The sequence below is a fragment of the Taudactylus pleione genome, unplaced genomic scaffold, assembly GCF_031769625.1.
Source record: "Taudactylus pleione unplaced genomic scaffold, aTauple2 ptg000377l, whole genome shotgun sequence".
NCBI lineage: Eukaryota > Metazoa > Chordata > Amphibia > Anura > Myobatrachidae > Taudactylus > Taudactylus pleione.
This window is the reverse complement of record NW_028284778.1, coordinates 5499859-5521882: the sequence shown is the minus strand read 5'-3', so window position 1 is coordinate 5521882 and position 22024 is coordinate 5499859. Positions and strand designations below refer to the sequence as shown.

Here is a 22024-nt window from a genome sequence, read left to right as displayed (position 1 = left end):
CTGGTAATAGTTCTGCTGGCTGGGGATAATAGGGACTATACAGATATTATTATTCTGCCATCTGCATATGATTTGTGTATATAGATCACTATTACACATCAGTGTACTGTACAGATGACAGCGCCCTGTATCGCTCTGGTAATAGATCTGCTGGCTGGGGATAATAGAGACTATACAGATATTATTATTATGCCATCTGCATATGATTTGTGTATATAGATCACTATTATACATCGGTGTACTGTACAGATGACAGCGCCCTGTATCGCTCTGGTAATAGAGCTGCTGGCTGGGGATAATAGGGACTATACAGATATTATTATACTGCCATCTGCATATGATTAGTGTATATAGGCCCTCATTCAGAGCCGTACGCTCTGAGCAGAGCGCACGCTCTGAATGAGGGCCGGGCTCCATTTTCATGGAGCGTCCTCCTGGACGCTCGTATAGCTGTGGGTCACCACCCACAGGCTATACGAGCGTGCATTGTGATGGCCGCGATGGTCGCGACCATCGAAATTGCGAGCCGGAGCCTGCGGTTGAGGTTTTCAACCGCAAGCTCCGGAGTGATTTTGGCTCTATCAGAGCCAAAATCACTCCCACTGACATCACTAGTGATGTCAGTGGGCCGGCTTCTGACGGGAGGCGTTCCCGTGGGAACGCCCCTGTCAGGGAGGCACGCCCATCAAAGGGGGCGTGCTGTCAATCAACATTGACAGCACGCCCCCTTTGATCGGACACAACGAGCGAAGGACTTTCCTTCGCTCGTCGCGTCTGGCGCATGCGCACGACGGAGCTCCCTCCGTCGTGCGCATGCTCAGTCCATAACATCGACCCACTTGCGAGCGGACAGCCGCTCGCGAGTGGGTCTGAATCAGGCCCATAGATCACTATTACACATCGGTGTACTGTACAGATGACAGCGCCCTGTATCGCTCTGGTAATAGAGCTGCTGGCTGGGGATAATAGGGACTATACAGATACTATTATACTGCCATCTGCATATGATTTGTGTATATAGATCACTATTACACATCAGTGTACTGTACAGATGACAGCACCCTGTATCGCTCTGGGAATAGAGCTGCTGGCTGGGGATAATAGAGACTATACAGATATTATTATACTGCCATCTGCATATGCTTTGTGTATATAGGGCCTGATTCAGACCCACTCGCGAGCGGCTGTCCGCTCGCAAGTGGGTCGATGTTATGGACTGAGCATGCGCACGACGGAGGGAGCTCCGTCGTGCGCATGCGCCAGACGCGACGAGCGAAGGAAAGTCCTTCGCTCGTTGTGTCCGATCAAAGGGGGCGTGCTGTCAATGTTGATTGACAGCACGCCCCCTTTGGTGGGCGTGCCTGGGGCGTGCCTCCCTGACGGGGGCGTTCCCACGGGAACGCCTCCCATCAAAAGCCGGCCCACTGACATCACTAGTGATGTCAGTGGGAGTGATTTTGGCTCTGAAGAGCCAAAATCACTCTGGAGCTTGCGGTTGAAAACCTCAACCGCAGGCTTCGGCTCGCAATTTCGATGGTCGCGATGGTCTCGACCATCGCGGCCATCACAATGCACGCTCGTATAGCCTGTGGGTGGTGACCCACAGCTATACGAGCGTCCAGGAGGACGCTCCATTTTCATGGAGCCCGGCCCTCATTCAGAGCGTGCGCTCTGCTCAGAGCGTACGGCTCTGAATGAGGGCCATAGATCACTATTACACATCAGTGTATTGTACAGATGACAGCGCCCTGTATCGCTCTGGTAATAGATCTGCTGGCTGGGGATAATAGAGACTATACAGATATTATACTGCCATCTGCATATTTGTGTATGTAGATCACTATTACACATCAGTGTACTGTACAGATGACAGCGCCCTGTATCGCTCTGGTAATAGATCTGCTGGCTGGGGATAATAGGGACTATACAGATTTTTTTTAAGTGGAGGGTCCCTGGGACCCACATATTTTGTCACTCAGCACGATCACTGTGCGATATCCTGCTATACAGGTGGAGCGGCTTGTGGTGTCCTACTATACAGGGGTAGCAGCCGTGGTTTCTGATTTTATTATACACGGGGAGCAGCTTGTGGTGTCATTATTATACAGTGGGAGCAGCCTGTGGTGTCCTACTACACAGGGGAGCAGCCTGCAGTGTCCTACTATACAGGGGGAGTGGCCTGTGGTGCCCTACTATACAGGGGGAGCCGTCTGTGGTGTACTATTATACAGGTGGAGCGGCCTGTGGTGTCCTACTATACAGGGGGAGCAGCCTGTGGTGTTCTGTTTTTATTATACGGGGAGCAGCCTGTGGTGTCCTACTATACAGGGGGAGCCGTCTGTGGTGTACTATTATACAGGTGGAGCGGCCTGTGGTGTCCTACTATACAGGGGGAGCAGCCTGTGGTGTTCTGTTTTTATTATACAGTGGGAGCAGCCTGCAGTGTCCTATACAGGGGGAGTGGCCTGTGGTGCCCTACTATACAGGGGGAGCCGTCTGTTGTGTCCTACTATACAGAGGGAGCAGCCTGCAGTGTCCTGATTGGCTGGCGGTGTGTCCATATATACAGGGGAAGCGGCCTGCAGTGTCGTACTATACAGGTGGGGTGGCCTCCAGTGTCCTAAACGGGTAGCTGCCTGCAGTATCCTATACAGGTGGAACGGCCTGTGGTGTCCCACTATATAGGTGGAATGGCCTATGGGGTCCTACTATACAGGGGGAGCAGCCTGTGGTGTCCTTCTCTACAGGGGGAGTGGCCTGTGGTTTTCTATTATAAAGGGATGTGGCTTGTGGTGTCCTACTATAGAGGCGGAGCAGCCTGTGGTGCAATACCGTACAGTGAGAGCAGCCTGCGGTTTCCTGTTACTACTATTATACAGAGGGAGCAGCCTCTTGTGTCCTGTTACAGCAGCAGCTGAAGAGTAATATTAACAGTAATGAATGGTCATGGAATAACACAAATACGTATAATGTATGTGTGACCGGACGCCTTTCGCCTAGGCCGTCCCTGGTCACGGGTTAGCGCTTGTGGACTCCCACTCACCGTCAATGACCGCCTGTCACTGACTCCGCCCACTGCGCCGTGGGCGTGTAACGATGCTGCCACCACCAAACTCTACCATCGGCGTTTGGAACCGCTTCTGCTGCGTATGCGTTTGACTAACTGCGGACACACCTCCTGTTTGGTGTCGGCTGTTCCCACCTGATCCCTCACAATGGACCAGGTCTGCACGGTAGCTGGCAGAGGGCTTGAACTTGGAGACACGGAGCTCTTACCCAGAACAGCAGGAGAACGGAATAGCGTTTTGGCGCAATTCTGTTGGTCGCAAGATTGAGGCAATTGAAGTAAAGGCAAACGGTGTTTATTTGCTCAATGTCTTAAAGAAGACCTTCCCTTCCGTCTGAAGGGGAATATCACACAGAATCAAACAGCAATTCTCCACACAGGATTTTCAAAGATGTACCACATACAGGAATCTTATCAGCAGCTCTTCTCCACACAGAAGTTACAGGGTTGTACACATACAGGGCTCACAGTCCCTCTTTTTATGTCATTCTAACACACATCATCACAGGGGGGCAAATCCACCCTGTGTTCCCTCTAGCCAATCAGGCTATCTCAGAAAACATAAATTAAACAACATATTACATTTCAAAGGAGTCTCTCAATATCCTCCTTCCTAATCCACCAACACAAACTGATTTATCATACATTATACTGTCTCCTAAAATGTTGATATAACATGTCACAGGAAATAGTAAATGACATTCATCAATCAGTTTGGCATTTCCAACCTTAACACATTCAGTGACATCCAAAAGGTTCTTAACAACAAATTGGCTTTTCAAAGGAAGTTCTGTACATGTAGTGTTTGGCTATATGACACCATTCACACCTTCACACAGAGAACTTCCAGTCACCCTATTCATGAGATCTCCTGCTAAGGGAATCACAATCAGCATCTAGTATCTGCAGACACAGAGGCTGGTCATGTCTTATACAGACATATATTCAATAAGTGCATTTTCTCTACAAAATATACATTTACCATATAGTGCATAGCCTATTAAATATACTCTGCTTCATGCACTAATGCATCAGCTGCAGTGCATTACAGCAATACATATATATTTTAATACAGTTTATCATAAACCATGCGCAGTGTGCTTTTAAACTGTGTCCTCACTGGGACCGTAACTGTATCAGCGCTGGTCGCAGTGGGAGCTGGCTCTCCCTGTCCCACAGCGGCCATGACACACTCTACCTACACTCCCCCAGTGCAGCAAGTCCAGGCCACTGCATATAAAACATTAAAAACACACTTAACACTCAGCGCGTAGCGCAGAGTATACATTTACAATGGGCGCCTGGCGCCTTTTAAAAATGGCGGCACAGCACAGGGGTTAACCCCTTCAGTGCTGTGGCAGCCATTAACCCCGTGTGGCTGGTCTCCGGCCACACTTCTCCCTCCCCCCTCAAGCGGGTCACCAGAGGGCCATGTCCCAACGATTTGGCTTCTGGTCCCGCAGTCTCTTGGGGGTTAAGGGAAGCTACCTGGGGGGCTTCGGCTCTGGCCTAGACAGTTCATCTATATTGCAGTGGGCCTTTCCTTGTCTGTGCACAATGTCCAAATAGTCACACTGAAGTCCAAGGCTCCACCACAACAGTCTGTCAGTTTCCCTTTTGGGGGGCCGGTTGCACACATAGTGCTGAAGGTGGTCCAATGCCCAAACAATTGCCAACCACTGTGTTCCAATTGTGGCATACCCCACCTCCCACCATAGCAGTATACGGCTCAAACAAGCCAAAGGGTGCTCCTGCCCATATGGCTCCTCCTGGCTCCGTACTGCTCCCAGTCCGTGCAATGACGCATTAGTTCGTACCACAATGTCCTGGTCCTGAAATTGCGCCATCTGCACTGGAGCTGGTACCAGAGCCTCCTTCAATGACTGGAATGCCAACTCACAAGCGGGTATCCAGTCCACTGACTTGGGAAGTCCCTCCCTGGTCAACTCTGTAAGGGGTATCACTACAGCACTAAGGTCAAGGACAACTCGTCCGTAGGGCCTTACAGTTTCTAAGGTCAGTACCTGTCTTGGGGTTGTGGTCCGGTGACAGTCTCTGGTTGCCTCTACCCCCACTAGTCTGGGCCTACCACTGTCTCCCCCCACTATATACCCTGGGCACTGCACCTCTGTCATCTCCACCGGGCATCTGTCTGCGCTACCTATCAGACCTGCCCTACCATCCTCCAACGACCTATGACTAGGGGAACCTACCCTGTCACCTAGATCTTCTCTCACCACCTCGTCCGCTACCTGTTCCATAGTGATGGCAGACAGATCACCAGCCTCTGAACTCCGTGTGACATCCACCACGGGTAGGCTGCGTGTCTTCCCCGATCTACTTGGCACAAGCAGGGGACCTTGCTCCCTAACTGGACTATCCCCTTCTACCTTCCTGGCTACCCTGTACCTTAACCCTTCCCGCCAGGTCACACTCACTGCCGCTATCCCTGAAAGGCCGCTGCCAGCTTGGCACGATATGCCTTCCAGATATGGGTCAGCAAGCTGAGCTTCCCTGAACTCCTTTCTGGGGCCCTCACTTCCTTCTAAGTAGGGACAGTCAACAGGGGGATATGGGTTGGCATCGCTAGGGTCAGTTTGGTTGAGGTCAGTCAAAGGGAAGTCAGTGTGGTCACTCATACTCACCGCCGGAGTTGGCAAACCACTAGGGACAGGAGCATCACTGGGCACCCTCACAGGATCCAACGAGCCGGAACCAACATCCTCTGCGTTGCTAGGGGACGTAGGCATACCAGAGGCAAAAGGCATGCTGGGTAGATGTGCTGATCTAGCCGCTGTAATCTTTTCCTCTGGGCTGGTTGATGCTGTGGTAAGCTGCGCTGGCAGTTGTCTAGCCGCTGTAGTCTTTTCCTCTGGGCTGGGCTGTTCTAGTGCAGTTGATGTAGACTGTGATCCGGAAACTTGACTCCGGGCGATGGCGTCAGCAAACGTGGTAACGATTCCACCACCAAGGTCATTCCCCAGGACCACATTGGTTGGAAGGCCATCCATGATGGCAACATCCCTCAACTTTGGGCCAGCTCCCCAGTCAAGGTAGACTCTCGCCACAGGTACCTCTCGCTCCATTCCGCCTGCCACGGTCACTTTGGCAGTGCGACCTGGCAATACTGCAGCAGGATCAATTAGGCAGGGGCTCACAACAGTGATTGAGGTCCCAGAGTCTCTTAATCCTTGTCCCTGCAGGGGCCCCACTTGGACCGTCTGCAGGTGCCGCCACATATTTTGGGGTGGCCCCTTGGCCATGCAGGTGACTCTCTCTGTAGAGTTCACCTGATTCTCCCCACACTCCATTGGACTGTCTGGAGTAGGAACAGTCTCTTTGGGCTTACCTCCCTGGGTCAGGCAAGCAAGCCGGGCTCCAGCACTCGGATTTGGGGCACGAGTCTGGGGTGCTTGGTGTGTGGGACAGTTCATCGTCAGATGTCCGATTTTCCCACAGTCATAACACTTCTTGTCCAGTCGGGGCCCCAGTGGTCTCTGGTGATTTGCAGGGACAGGGCGGGGCGGTTGCTGGCCAAGAGCAACCGCTTCTGCTGCGTATGCGTTTGACTAACTGCGGACACACCTCCTGTTTGGTGTCGGCTGTTCTCACCTGATCCCTCACAATGGACCAGGTCTGCACGGTAGCTGGCAGAGGGCTTGAACTTGGAGACACGGAGCTCTTACCCAGAACAGCAGGAGAACGGAATAGTGTTTTGGCGCAATTCTGTTGGTCGCAAGATTGAGGCAATTGAATTAAAGGCAAACGGTGTTTATTTGCTCAATGTCTTAAAGAAGATCTTCCCTTCCGTCTGAAGGGGAATATCACACAGAATCAAACAGCAATTCTCCACACAGGATTTTCAAAGATGTACCACATACAGGAATCTTATCAGCAGCTCTTCTCCACACAGAAGTTACAGGGTTGTACACATACAGGGCTCACAGTCCCTCTTTTTATGTCATTCTAACACACATCATCACAGGGGCGCAAATCCACCCTGTGTTCCCTCTAGCCAATCAGGCTATCTCAGAAAACATAAATTAAACAACATATTACATTTCAAAGGAGTCTCTCAATATCCTCCTTCCTAATCCACCAACACAAACTGATTTATCATACATTATACTGTCTCCTAAAATGTTGATATAACATGTCACAGGAAATAGTAAATGACATTCATCAATCAGTTTGGCATTTCCAACCTTAACACATTCAGTGACATCCAAAAGGTTCTTAACAACAAATTGTCTTTTCAAAGGAAGTTCTGTACATGTAGTGTTTGGCTATATGACACCATTCACACCTTCACACAGAGAACTTCCAGTCACCCTATTCATGAGATCTCCTGCTAAGGGAATCACAATCAGCATCTAGTATCTGCAGACACAGGCTGGTCATGTCTTATACAGACATATATTCAATAAGTGCATTTTCTCTACAAAATATACATTTACCATATAGTGCATAGCCTATTAAATATACTCTGCTTCATGCACTAATGCATCAGCTGCAGTGCATTACAGCAATACATATATATTTTAATACAGTTTATCATAAACCATGCGCAGTGTGCTTTTAAACTGTGTCCTCACTGGGACCGTAACTGTTTCAGCGCTGGTCGCAGTGGGAGCTGGCTCTCCCTGTCCCACAGCGGCCATGACACACTCTACCTACACTCCCCCAGTGCAGCAAGTCCAGGCCGCTGCATATAAAACATTAAAAACACACTTACACTCAGCGCGTAGCGCAGAGTATACATTTACAATGGGCGCCTGGCACCTTTTAAAAATGGCGGCACAGCACGGGGGTTAACCCCTTCAGTGCTGTGGCAGCCATTAACCCCGTGTGGCTGGCCTCCGGCCACAGTATGTATATACCATATGATACATAAAAGGAGTTCGGCAAGGATGTGTGAGAAGGACACAGGCCATGTAACAAAGGGCAGCACTCCCTGAGCTGAGACTGTCAGGGCGTCTTGTTATTCTTAGCAATAGAGACTCTCTCAGAGACAGCCAGTGGCTGTGACAGTCCCCAGATCCTCAGAGTGTCACTGATTATCCCCCAGGACATGTCTTACCCCACCGTACACACACACGGCCAGCAGGCTGGTCATACATGTAACATACATCTGAGGTGCGGTCATTTAGTTGTGCAGAGTGACTGATGGCATTCTGTATTACTTAACCCTTAGTTTGTCCCCTGGGCTGCCTGCTGTCCTATCCCTGTGTTATTAACCTCTTCTGTTCCCTTCCCCCTCCCCTGTGTTACTGTCACCTCTGTACAGCTGTTACACCCCCTGTTGTGTGCTCTGTATTCCTATGTTAGTTCCCCTCTCCCCATATCTGCACCCCTTCTGCTCTCCTGTGTACTCCCCCTAACACCCCTGTTATCTGTATGACCTCAGTATAGTCACAAATTCTATTAGTTTCCAGAATAAATGTAAAACAAAAATAAAAAATCCCCAAATCCCTAATTCATGTGTTTGTTCACGTGGAGCAAATTGCACCAAATATGTGTTTGGGAGTAATAAGACCCCCGGCCAGGAGAGGAGCATAGGTGTAACCTTATGCAGTACAGCGTTGTGTGATGGCCTCTGAGGAGCCTTTGACAGACACTGACCTGACCAGGGCTTTATGGCTAGGGGAGAAGGGGAGACTTGTCACTCAGTGTTACATGTGTTCTCTGTGATATTTATTCTGTTTATTCTTAGATAGTCCTGCTGTGAGGAACCAGAGTCTTTATTACACGTCACACGTTCTGGATTCTCGCTGATCACTGAGGATGAACAAGGACGAGAGTCACAGGACTGAGAGGATCTTACATCTCACCCTGGAGATCATCTACGTGCTGACTGGGGAGGTGAGAAACTCTGGGAGTGTCACAGTGATATCACTTATATCTATAGTAATAATACAGGGACATGACTGGGGAGGTGATGGGATCTGGGAGTGTCACAGTGACATCACTTATATCTATAGTAATAATACAGGGACATGACTGGGGAGGTGAGGGGATCTGGGAGTGTCACAGTGATATCACTTATATGTACAGTAATAATACAGGGTCATGACTGGGGAGGAGAAGGGGATCTGGGAGTGTCACAGTGATATCACTTATATCTGTAGTAATAATACAGGGACATGACTGGGGAGGTGATGGGATCTGGGAGTGTCACAGTGATATCACTTATATCTATAGTAATAATACAGGGACATGACTGGGGAGGTGAGGGGATCTGGGAGTGTCACAGTGATATCACTTATATCTATAGTAATAATACAGAGACATGACTGGGGAGGTGAGAGGATCTGGGAGTGTCAAAAAGACATTACTTATATCTATAATAATAATACAAGGACATGACTGGGGAGGTGAGGGGATCTGGATACGTCAGTGACGTCACATCTATCTACAGTAATAATACAGGGACATGACTGGGGAGTTGAGAGGATCTGGGAGTGTCACAGTGACCACTTATATTTATAGTAATAATAGAGGGACATGATTGGGGAGGTGACATCACTTATATCTATAGCAATAACCGAGCAGCAGGCAGCTGGTCTCAGTATTAGTCCCACAGTCCTCACTAAAGTTGGGAATTATTACATTGCTCGCAGTATGTTGTTTGCTTTTGTCACGGACATAAAGTTGTCGGAGCTGCAGGAGATACAATATACTCTACATTTTCCTGTATATGGCAGTTTGTTAAAAGAATTGTTTTTATGAAATGGTCTTTTTGTATATTATGCAGAGTGATCACCTATTTAAACAGCTCCTTGTGGGTGGAGTTACATCGACCTTATAGTAATGTCTCCCCCAATACACAGGATTACACAGTAGTGAAGAAGACATCCAGTGAGTGTGAGATACCCAGCAGCCGTCCCTGTGTGTCAGGAGGACTGAGCAGGACCCAGAGCCCCATCACAGTGCCTCCACCTCACTCACAGATCATTCAGCTGCTGACTGGAGAGGTGACTGCTGGGATTGGGACATTATACTGTAACACCAGGGGGTGTGTCTGGGTGATGACTGGAGAGGTGACTGCTGGGAATGGGACATTATACAGTAACACCAGGGGATGTGTCTGGGTGATGACTGGAGAGGTGACTGCTGGGAATGGGACATTATACAGTAACACCAGGGGATGTGTCTGGGTGATGACTGGAGAGGTGACTGCTGGGATTGGGACATTATACTGTAACACCAGGGGATGTGTCTAGATGATGACTGGAGAGGTGACTGCTGGGAATGGGACATTATATAGTAACACCAGAGGATGTGTCTGTGTGATGACTGTATCATTGTGTGTGTCAGGTTCCTATAAGGTGTCAGGATGTCACTGTCTATGTCTCCATGCAGGAGGGGGAGTATATAGAGGAACACAGGGGTCTATACAAGGATGTGATGATGGAGAATCACCGGCCTCTCACATCACTGGGTAAGAGGAGACTGTCATTTATTGTACAGGGGAGAGCAGGTATGGGGGCCCCCTATATACATACACATCATCTGATAATTATATATAATGTACTCAGTCACTGTATGTCTCCTACAGATGGACCCAGTAACAGAAATACCCCAGAGAGATGTCCCCATCTTCTTTGTTCACAGGATTGTACAGAGGAGAATCACAGGACCCCACAGGAATATCAGGTAGATGGGATCTAGGGTCTCACCGATAAACTAACGTGACTCACCATGTGACCTGTAGAAAAGCTATGTGTGTGTTATACGCTGATATTCTACTGTTTAATCTCAATGAAATCAGACTTTAATTTATGGGTCCTTTAGATTGAAGATCTTGTTGAAATTAAGGCAGAAATTATAGAGGGAGAACAAGAGACGTATGTTACTGATAATAATGCAGAAGATACAGAGGGAGAAGAAGAGACGTATGTGACTGATATAAAGGCTGAAGATACTGAGGGAGAAGAAGAGACATATGTGACTGATATAAAGGCTGAAGATATAGAGGGAAAAGAAGAGACATATGTGACTGATATGAAGGCAGAAGATACAGAGGGAGAAGAAGAGACATATGTGACTGATATGAAGGCTGAAGATATAGAGGGAAAAGAAGAGACATATGTGACTGATACGAAGGCTGAAGATACAGAGGGAGAAGAAGAGACGTATGTGACTGATATGAAGGCAGAAGATACAGAGGGAGAAGAAGAGACATATGTGACTGATAATAAGGCAGAAGATACAGAGGGAAAAGAAGAGACATATGTGAGGGATGATCAGCAGTATAAGGAGGAGGAAATCCCTACAGATATCAGCACAAGTGAGTAATAAATCCTTATTACAGAATATTGTCTCATATTTTCCTTGTTCAGTTACAACAGCAATCTCTTATCCTGCGCACTCATCTGTCAGTTCAAACTAATGAGGACAATGTTTCTGTCCAGTGGGGGAGTCAGGAGCCATCAGCCCCTATTATACTCCTGCTCCCCCCCTCACATCATGTCACTGTGTGTTACCAGCCCAGAGATCTGACCAGTCTCCTCCCCACACTCTGGCGTATGTCATACATCAGGAGCCATCAGTCCCTATTATACTCCTGCTGTCCCCCTCACATCATGTCACTGTGTGTTACCATCCCAGAGATCTGACCAGTCTCCTCCCCACACTCTCTGGTGTATCACATTCATCAGGAGCCATCAGCCCCTATTATACTCCTGCTCTCCTCCTCACATCATGTCACTGTGTGTTACCAGCCCAAAGATCTCACCAGTCTCCTCCCTGCACTCTAAAACTATATACTCACACATTACAACAAACTCCATGTATACACACACACACACACACAAAGCTATAAGCACACACTTATTATTGCAGAGTGCTTCCACCAATGCTTGTCTACAATGAATGATTTAACCTATAATAGTAGTGTGACCCTGACAGTGGGACTGTGGCACCTGAGTGTGACCAGAGGGACATATCGTGACTGTTGCACTGTTGCCGTTAGCTTCCTTTGTGCCCACCTGGAGACTTGTGAGTAGTGTAACCGGTGGCCAGGGCATGCTGCTAGTGTACACAGCTACTGTGCTTCCACGTCTCCAGTGTGTGTGTGTGTGTGTGTGTGAGAGAGAAGTGACAGGTTGCCCAGTGTCAATGGCTTATGTGGTTTCCTGTCCCATGATACTAGCTGGGCAATGTGTAAGCTTGTGCAATGTTACTCACCACATGTCACCATGGCTGGGTCTATGCCGTCTGCTTGGTAATCCCGTTGTGTTGTATTTTATCACAACACTTTATCTGTGCAGAAAGAGCCCTATCTGCTGTATGTACAGTTATTATTGTAATAAAGTAGCTGTACAGTAGTTTGCAAATTCAAATTAGACATTGTGGACTCACTAATAGTATTATTTACCATTATTTATATGGGGTCCGCATTGCCTTACGCAGTATATATACAGAACACATTGCAAGCCTAACAAGAAAATAGTGCTAAGTACAAAACGTTGTAGCACATGGGACACCAGCTATAACAACACTGCAGCTTATACAGTCACAGTAACCACAGAAGCAGCACGGGCTGAGCCCAATGGTTCGGTGCCGCTGTTAGTATTGGGGACGAGGTGATAGTATAGGTCAGGGAAGAGAGAGCACAAAAGGGAAGAGGGCCCTGCTCATTAGAGCTTACAATCTATAGGTGGAGGGAGTGTCACAGAGAATGGAGACAGTCAGCGAGGAGCATTGAGAGGTGGGTTAGAACGAGAGCAGGAAAACTTTAGTAGAGGTGAAGGTGGGATATAATAGAGAGCTGTAGAGTCTGAGAGGACTAGAGTTCCAGTGGTGGTGAGCAGCACCGGCAAAGTCTTGGAGTGGGAGGATATTATGAGTTGGGAGGAGAGGTGCCAGGCATTGCCAGAGCAAAGTAGGTGATGTGAATGTGGAGGGAGATGCAGCTGGACATATAGAGGGAGGCAATTAGGTGAGGGCTTTATAGGTGAGTGTGAGTGTGAGTTTGAATTTACATTCTGAAGGGGATCAGGAGCCAGTGTAGGACCTGTAGCAGATGGGAGGCAGAAGCAGTAGTTTGGAGAAGATGAGCCAGGCAGCAGCATTGAGGACAGATTGGAGTAATGATAGATCAGAGTTGGGCAGGACACACGGGAGGAGGTTACAGTAACCCAGTTTGGAGATGAACAGTGAGTGGATGAGGATTTTTGTTGCCTCCATGGTGAGAGAGAGTCGGATCCTGGAGATATTTGAAAGGTGGAAGGGACATGACTGGGAGAGGGACTGAATGTGGGTATTGATGGAGAAGGCGGTGTTAAGGATATCTTCAAGGCAGCAAACTTGCGATATAGAAGAGATGGTGAGGTTGTGGATGGATGATAAAATTGATGGAGGTGAGGGAACTCCAGGTGGTGAAAAGACGATAAGCTCAGCCTTAGACATGTTAGGTTAATGAAAGCGCTGAGATATCCAGGAACATTTGCTCCTCAATGTAAACAATTATGTATATTCTCATACATTTGTATCCAGTAGATGGACGCACAAGCAAGAATACCCCAGAGGGAGATCTCATCGTGTCTACAGATTTTAAAATACAAGATAAGAACATCAGACAAGATTCTCCAGGAGAAAATGCCATTACCCTGAATATACATCCAGCACTTCACAGTGCAGATATATTATCTGGTCCCTCTAATCATGAGGAAATCTCTCCTGATAATTCAGATCTTGCTCAACACAGTACAGCTCATAAAGGTGATACGATATTATCTTTTTCTGAATCTGGTAAACATTCTATACGTCAGTCAGTTTCTATTAGACATCAGAGAAGTCACACAGGTGAGAGGCCATTTCCATGCTCTGAGTGTGAGAAATGTTTTACATATAAATCAGTTCTTGTTACACATCAGAGAAGTCACACAGGTGAGAAACCATTTCCATGTCCTGAGTGTGGGAAATGTTTTACCCAGAAATCATTTCTTGTTAGACATAAAATGACACACACCGGTGAGAAACCGTTTACGTGCTCTGACTGTGGGAAATGTTTTACATATAAATCAGTTCTTGTTACACATCAGAGATGTCACACAGGAGAGAAACCATTTCCATGTGCTGAGTGTGGGAAATGTTTTTCACAGAAATCAGCTCTTGTTACACATCAGAAAACTCACATGAGTGAGAAACCTTTTCCATGCTCTGACTGCGGGAAATTTTTTAAGAAGAAATCAGATGTTCTGAGACATCAGAAAACTCGACACAGTAGAAATACAATTTCAGTGAGCTGATTTTCATGGACCCTAGGTGCAGCTCAGAGCACAATCCAGATGTGTAGGGGAAACACACAATAAATAAAGTCTAAATAATAAGTAAAGAACATTATGTAGGTGGTATCTAGTGACAGAGTCAATGCAATGCTGCTAGTCCAGACGTAGTGTTCTTTCTATCACCCTGCACCCCTCACAGCCCGTGTTGTTCCACTTTCGTACCTGGAGTGTCGCTCTCTGCTCTGGTGCTTCTAGCACACTCTGGTCTGTATCTTAGCAGTTTGTTGCATCAGCTGATTGTGCTAGAGTCAACAGAGCAGACAGCGGCACCCCAGGCAGGAAAGAGGAACTGCATGGGTTGTAACCGATGCAAGGTGCTCAATTGAACACTACATATGGTATATTCACCCGTAAACAAAGTACAGAGCGGGAAGTGGAGACGGCGCAGTGAGAGCATAGATCACAGCGCAATCAGGGCCTGGTTCAGGTTGGTTCGCAAGGTTGCATTCACTCGCTGCGAAAATATTCTAATGAATGCAATCGCACGGAAACCGCAGCACTATACTAAGACTTCCATCACTCTATATAGCCGCCCACTTCCCATGACACGGATCCGCCAGTCAATGAAAACATCGGTAACATCAAACCCATACGCACAGTTGTGGTTGACCATGACCTAGCTCACAAACTGCTAAACTTCCTGTTGCCAACTAGATCTCTGGCTACATATACTATCGCAGGGGCTTAATTATGCACTCCCCTGTAACGGCGTTCAAACGCACAGGCACGTCTGCGTTCACCCGACCACCCCCAAACGGCCACTTCATTTTCAATCACTGTGTAATGGGAGTGCATGCTTACTGTTATCGGTTACCGAATCAGGCCCTCACTCACCAGGAGCGTCTACAGGTCACATATAAAGAGATAATAACACTGTAACTGTATATAATTGTACAGAGATAACACTGTAACTGTATATGATGGTACAGAGATAATAACACTAACTGTATATGATGGTACAGAGATAATACTGTAACTGTATGTGATGGTACAGAGATAATAACACTGTAACTGTATATGATGGTACAGAGATGATAACACTGTAACTGTGTATGATGGTACAGAGATAATAACGCTATAACTGTATATGACGGTACAGAGATAATAACACTGTAACTGTATATGATGGTAGCGTAATAACCAATCTGGGGAGACTCATCCTAGTTGGAGTTTCTACTTCCTCACGGGGCCCCAATAGTTCCCACCAATTGGTGTTTATTGTGCTGCCATCATATACAATATAAGGATAAGGTGGAGCCGCTCAGCCTGAACCAGTTACTGAACCACAACAAATGTATGTATTAGAGACATGAATATGCATATACATCTATAATACCAGATTACAGTATAACACACAAACAGAGGAAGAAGGAATGTCCTATAATGGTGCAAACAAATAAAAGTAATCATACATAAATGTAACTTTTTTTAATTGAGTTATTAGAAAGCTTGCTTAGTGACATATTAAAATCAGTTAGATAGAGTCTAAGATGGTGAACAATAAAAATTAGAAAAGTGATATGTTTTATAAACCACGCTGATCCCCCTATATTCTGCTATCCTGTAATAAAGTGCTTATACATTCATTCTGACTATTTGTAACTCTCATTTGTCATTCCATGTGTGCGTGATTGTACATCATATACCGAGGGCATGTCCGTAATCACTATATCCCTCTAGCGTATTATATAATTACAGTGTGACACATAGACAAAGGTAACTCTCATTTGTCATTCCATGTGTGTGTGATTGCACATCATATACTGAGGGCATGTCCGTAATCACTATATCCCTCTAGCGTATTATATAATTACAGTGTGACACATAGACAAAGGTAACTCTCATTTGTCATTCCATGTGTGTGTGATTGCACATCATATGCTGAGGGCATGTCCATAATCACTATATCCCTCTAGCGTATTATATAATTACAGTGTGACACATAGACAAAGGTAACTCATTTGTCATTCCATGTGTGTGTGTGATTGTACATCATATACCGAGGGCATGTCCGTAATCACTATATCCCTCTAGTGTATTATATAATTACACTGTGACACATAGACAAAAGTAACTCTCATTTGTCATTCCATGTGTGTGTGATTACACATCATATACTGAGAGCATGTCTGTAATCACTATATCCCTCTAGTGTATTATATAATTACAGTGTGACACATAGACAAAAGTAACTCTCATTTGTCATTCCATGTGTGTGTGATTGTACATCATATACTGAGAGTATGTCTGTAATCACTATATCCCTCTAGTGTATTATATAATTACAGTGTGACACATAGACAAAAGTAACTCTCATTTGTCATTCCATGTGTGTGTGATTACACATCATATACTGAGAGCATGTCTGTAATCACTATATCCCTCTAGTGTATTATATAATTACAGTGTGACACACAGACAAAGGTAACTCTCATTTGTCATTCCATGTGTGTGTGATTGCACATCATATACTGAGGGCATGTCCGTAATCACTGTATCCCTCTAGTGTATTATATCATTACAGTGTGACACATAGGCTGTTGAATCCTAACTTTTACCAGGTGTTCCATTGTTGCATAAAGTAATATAGACTCCTATCCAGTACACTTAAGAATTTGTCATTTATTAATTAAATAAATAGATCTAGCCCTGCATAACGGTGGGTTTCGTTCTGATCGAAATGAAATAGTACACACATGTGACCAATATGAGTGAGTACAAATGAACACACTTTATTTACAAGTAACAAACAAACAATAAACGAACAACATGCAAAGTATACTGTATACTCAACTTTTGTCTATGTATTCAGATGACACCGGTAATTCATCATCAGCATAAGATGTACTTCATCTTATCTTCTTCTGGGGAGCCCTCGTTTCACACGCCCAGATAATCAATATACATTGCAGGCACCTCTTCTGCAGACTTAGAGATCCGTGCATGAGCTAAAGGGTCCTTTGTGTACCTCTGGTTTATATACCCTAGTCTGGGGTGTTGGCTTTCCGGATATTAAACCCATATTAATTACATACAGTGCTAGGTATCAAGCACTCATTGGTCCAGCGTAGCATTGACCAAACTTATCTCTATTGCACATGCTCTGTAAGCATATACTCAGACAAAGAGATACTAATGACGTATCATAGTATGTTTGGAGATGAACTCTATTTCAAAACCTCTTTTGTGTGTAGAGTCTGGACATCACTAACAGTTACCCATAATGCTTAGCATCTCTACACAGCTAATGATGGTCATTCCAATGGAATGTAGCTGCTACTGATAAGAACATGTAGGCTATGAATGGCTCATTATACTTCTACTAAAAGCAGTGGCAGGTACGAGCTAGGCCTCAATTTATGTCTTATTTGACCCCAAAAGGTTATATCTAACAATTCTATGCAAAGACTGCAATTGTATTAAGACAATCTCATTCTAAACCTGAAGAGGCCTAGTAAGGGGTATATATGTGTGTTTGTAATTTATATGCCTATGTAGAAATTAACTATTTAATCCACTGGTTACATTCCACCCTGATTTCTACATATCAAATATAAGGAACATGATCCCCATTGCATAATCTAAACCTCCATTGTACTTTCACCACTTATCCTAACACACAATGTAATAACATATAATATAACAAGGTTAATACTATGATTACATATAACAAGTAATATAAAATCACTAAAACAACATTTCCATTCAGAACTTGATCACTCTGGCTGTATTGCAGAATCTGTCAATAAGCATCACTGAACTGTTGTTTCATTTCTAACTCTCTACATATATGTATATATTCCTTTATATCATGTGAATGCACTAATAAAACAGTGAATAATACATATGATTATATCAAATATATCAGTTAGTTATAAGATAATTAATATCAGTAAAGTAAAATAAAGTTCAGTTCAATGAAATCTTGAAAAAGTCTTGAGAATATTGGTGAGTGTGGATCCAACCAATATAAGGCACAAGTTCAGTCTTGCACAATGCACATAGATGTATGTAATGGCTGTGCCATCAGATATAGTAACTCCTCCTGGACTCTTTCTCCTGTATAAGAAATCACTCTCTGGTAAGCGTCATCTCAGGCACATCTCCAGCGACGTTCTCTCACCTCCTACTACAACCATCAACCTGTTGGCTTAAACAAATAAACAGTGTCAGATAAACCATAAAAAAACCAAAATAAGCATTTACTTATCCTGCTGCAATTATCTCTTATGCTGGGCATACACTGCCAGATAAAATGTCTGTCAGACCGACAGACATTTTATCTGGCTGCCTGCCAGCCGCAGAGGTCGCCGGCATACACTGTGAGAGAAATCTCACAGTGTATAGCCCGACATCCGCGCTCCGCCCCCGGGGGAGGAGACATTTCCCTGTTCCTTCCGTAGGAAGGAACACAGGAAATGTCTCTGTCGGCCGCGCTGGGCATACACTGCCCGATGCGGCCGACAGTTTCCCGGGTAAATATCGCATCGGACGGGCATGCTGGACAATCCAGCATGCCCGACCGAGCAATATTTAACCCTCGGTCGCCCGCATACACGCTGCAATTATCGTGGCAATCCGCCGATATCAGGCGGATCGTCCCGATAATTGCAGAGTGTATGGCCAGCATTACATCTGTCTCTATTTTTCTTCCTACTAAACATTTCTTCACAACAACCTTATCATAAATCTTTGTGTCTGTGCACCAGATATCCTACTTTAAAAGTTCAACTTTTACCACGCTCCAGTTATCAAAATATATGTTTATCCTGCTCTAAAAACCCAACATTGTATGTATATATATATATATATATATATATATATATATAAACATTCCTGTTTCCTAAACAACACAGCCATTCATTCAATCATACTGATGTCAGTTTTGTGAATGGTATGAAGCATAGAAAACCCAATATACTCCATGTTGTGTCTGTAAAATGGGTGTCTTTGTCTGAATCTTCTTGGACATCCCATAATATCAACAAATCAGTCTGTGTCACATCTTCAGGAAAGTCTCTTATCTTGTATCACTCTGCATGAGACAACTTCACTCCTGGATGACAGTGTTCTGTAGCTGTTCAGTATAACACTCGTTCTCCATCTTCTTGGTGGCAAACAATGAATTCAAATAGCCAGACTTGTGCAGTCATTTCTCAGTATATGAGGCCTTTTTCAGTAGCAAGCAAGGTAGGCCACAGTTCCAGCTGTTGGCAAACATAACAGGTTTTTGCAATGTCTCTGACCATGGTTTTGATATAAGGAAGCCCTTTGATTTGAGCTTGCTCTAATGCAGCGTCAGCTCCGTCATAGCTTAACAGTTCTAGCACCATCAGTGCTGTCTTTGTGGTGAATAGCACACCATGTTCTGTGCTCAGTTCACTTGTGCAGACACCATTGAAGCTATAGGTGTGTGTATCTGCATGTCCCACGTTGATCTTCCAGCTTTGGACAGCAGCAGATATAGACTTTGTGTCAAATGTCCATTTCTCAGTGTGAAGACTTACAGGGCATCCAGTCTTGTCAGTGATTTGGAAAACGGTCATAGATTCCACAAGTTCGCTAGCCCCTTCTTCTGTCTTTCGGCTGTCAGCTTGTAAAGATAGCTGCTTTGCTTCAGCACAAATCCACAACAATCCTGTGTGGGTGCAGGTAGCACCATAGTCCATGAACCAATAATGCTTTCTGTCTTGGAAATCTTCCCACCACCGTGGAGCTATGATCATAAAGAAATCCAGTATGGACAGTTCAAACATTGGTTTAAATTTCACTCGGCCAGCAAGTAGTGCTTTAAACTCCTTAATCAGCATCAGACTTTCTGCCGTTGTCGTTAGCAACTGTGTGTCTTTCAGCTGCTTCAAAACCTTTGGCTGGTAAGGCTTTGTAAGGAAATACACTGGGATGCAAATTTCATTACCAAACACAAAATCTGCAACTTTGCCACTAAACAAACCCACAGTCAGTGTGTCTGTACTGCATGTATGCCCCTTGTGGTTGGTCAGTGTGTACCCACCAACCCCTCCTTCACAATGAGCAAGTAAACCATGAACATCATTTGCAATGGATGTTTCATCAGAAAACACATCTTGTTCACTTTTTGCACTTTTAAACTCAACAATGACACGTTGATCATGCCATGTAAAAGTAATGTCATGGGGGAAGTCTTCAGTCTCAGGGGCATGGTCATTTATTGAAATCCTACCTAACTCCCATCTCCTGACTTTGGGCAACTCCCATGTCTCATTGGGCAAGGCAAAAGGCATCATCACCACCCCTTCACTTAGCAACACCCCTTTGAATGGCCAAGAACATACATCCTGTTCTGCATTCATATCACTATGGATGGCAAGCTGGACAGTCCTGGGCAATTCAGACATATCATCACTCAACTCATGAGTACCAGAAATCAATGGCATGTTATCAGAAACCTCATTTGCATTAAATTTTGACTATTTTCTGGACATATTCTCTGAATTCATGGATTTCAACATTTTGTTCACATGTTGTCAAATCATCAGAAATTTGCTTCACACAATCACTTCTCTGATCAAATACATTTTCTGTTTTAAGTTCTTTCTGACACACTTCTCTGTGTATCTCTAACTCACTAATTTCTGCTGTGTGTAAATCACCTAAAATGTCAACTTCTTGTGAACATTCACTCCCCCTCCCTTGGGAATTTCTGGGACAATGTGAATTCAGGCTTACTCTCCCTGTCTGTGAGAGAGGCTTTCTTATCATTGCATTCCTCTGAACAGATTTTACACTTCTTTCAACATATATTGGTCTACGCTAAATTTCACTATTTTTACTCTTATCAATACCAGGCAGTGAAAAACCGACATTATGCTTTTTCTGGAAATCAGCCAGCTGAAATCCCAATTCATTTTTCAACATATTGACATATTTCTTGAAAACCTTAAAATGCATTGTTCTTGTTTGTTTCAACAACACAAACACAAAGACAGTAAACAGACAACATACAGATATACTGTGATGTACAGTATACACTCTGTGACTGATCAGGTCACACCTCCCTTATTCACTTATGAGACAGAGGATTTTTTACATGGGTTTGCACAACCCTGCATTTGCACAACACTACGTTTGCACAGCAATGCTAAAACAATAGACTACACATTCCAAGCAAATTTATGACTATTAACTCTCTGTATCCCACTTTCTGACACCAAGTGCATAACGGTGGGTTCGTTCTGATCGAAATGAAATAGTACACACGTGAGTAATATGAATGAGTACAAATGAACACACTCTATTTACAAGTAACAAACAAACAATTAACAAACAACATACAAAGTATACTGTATACTCAACTTTTGTCTATGTATTCAGATGACACCGGTAATTCATCATCAGCATAAGATGTACTTCATCTTTTCTTCTTCTGGGGAGCCCTCGTTTCACACGCCCAGATAATCAATATACTTTGCAAGCACCTCTTCTGCAGACTTAGAGATCCGTGCATGAGCTAAAGGGTCCTTTGTGTACCTCTGGTTATATACCCTAGTCTGGGGTGTTGGCTTTCCGGATATTAAACCCATATTAATTACATACAGTGCTAGGTATCAAGCACTCATTGGTCCAGCGTAGCATTGACCAAACTTATCTCTATTGCACATGCTATGTAAGCATATACTCAGAC

General features: G+C 45.0%; 1 protein-coding gene across 2 annotated transcripts in view; it reads left to right on the top strand.

Moving 5' to 3' along the window:
• LOC148508073 (uncharacterized) overlaps nucleotides 1-15953 on the top strand; it is a 28623-nt gene extending 12670 nt beyond the window's left edge. Inside the window, exons 2-7 of one of the 2 annotated variants that reach the window (XM_088445242.1) lie at nucleotides 8781-8929; nucleotides 9898-10041; nucleotides 10430-10508; nucleotides 10626-10723; nucleotides 10862-11357; nucleotides 13568-15953. In XM_088445242.1, the coding sequence (XP_088301368.1) occupies nucleotides 8852-8929; nucleotides 9898-10041; nucleotides 10430-10508; nucleotides 10626-10723; nucleotides 10862-11357; nucleotides 13568-14322 (1650 nt within the window). In that variant the 5' untranslated portion in view covers nucleotides 8781-8851 and the 3' untranslated portion in view covers nucleotides 14323-15953. Of the gene's footprint in view, nucleotides 1-8344; nucleotides 8930-9897; nucleotides 10042-10429; nucleotides 10509-10625; nucleotides 10724-10861; nucleotides 11358-13567 lie in introns of those variants that run through there. The other variant, XM_088445243.1, reaches the window with a different exon arrangement.
• Nucleotides 15954-22024: the final 6071 nt, after the last annotated feature.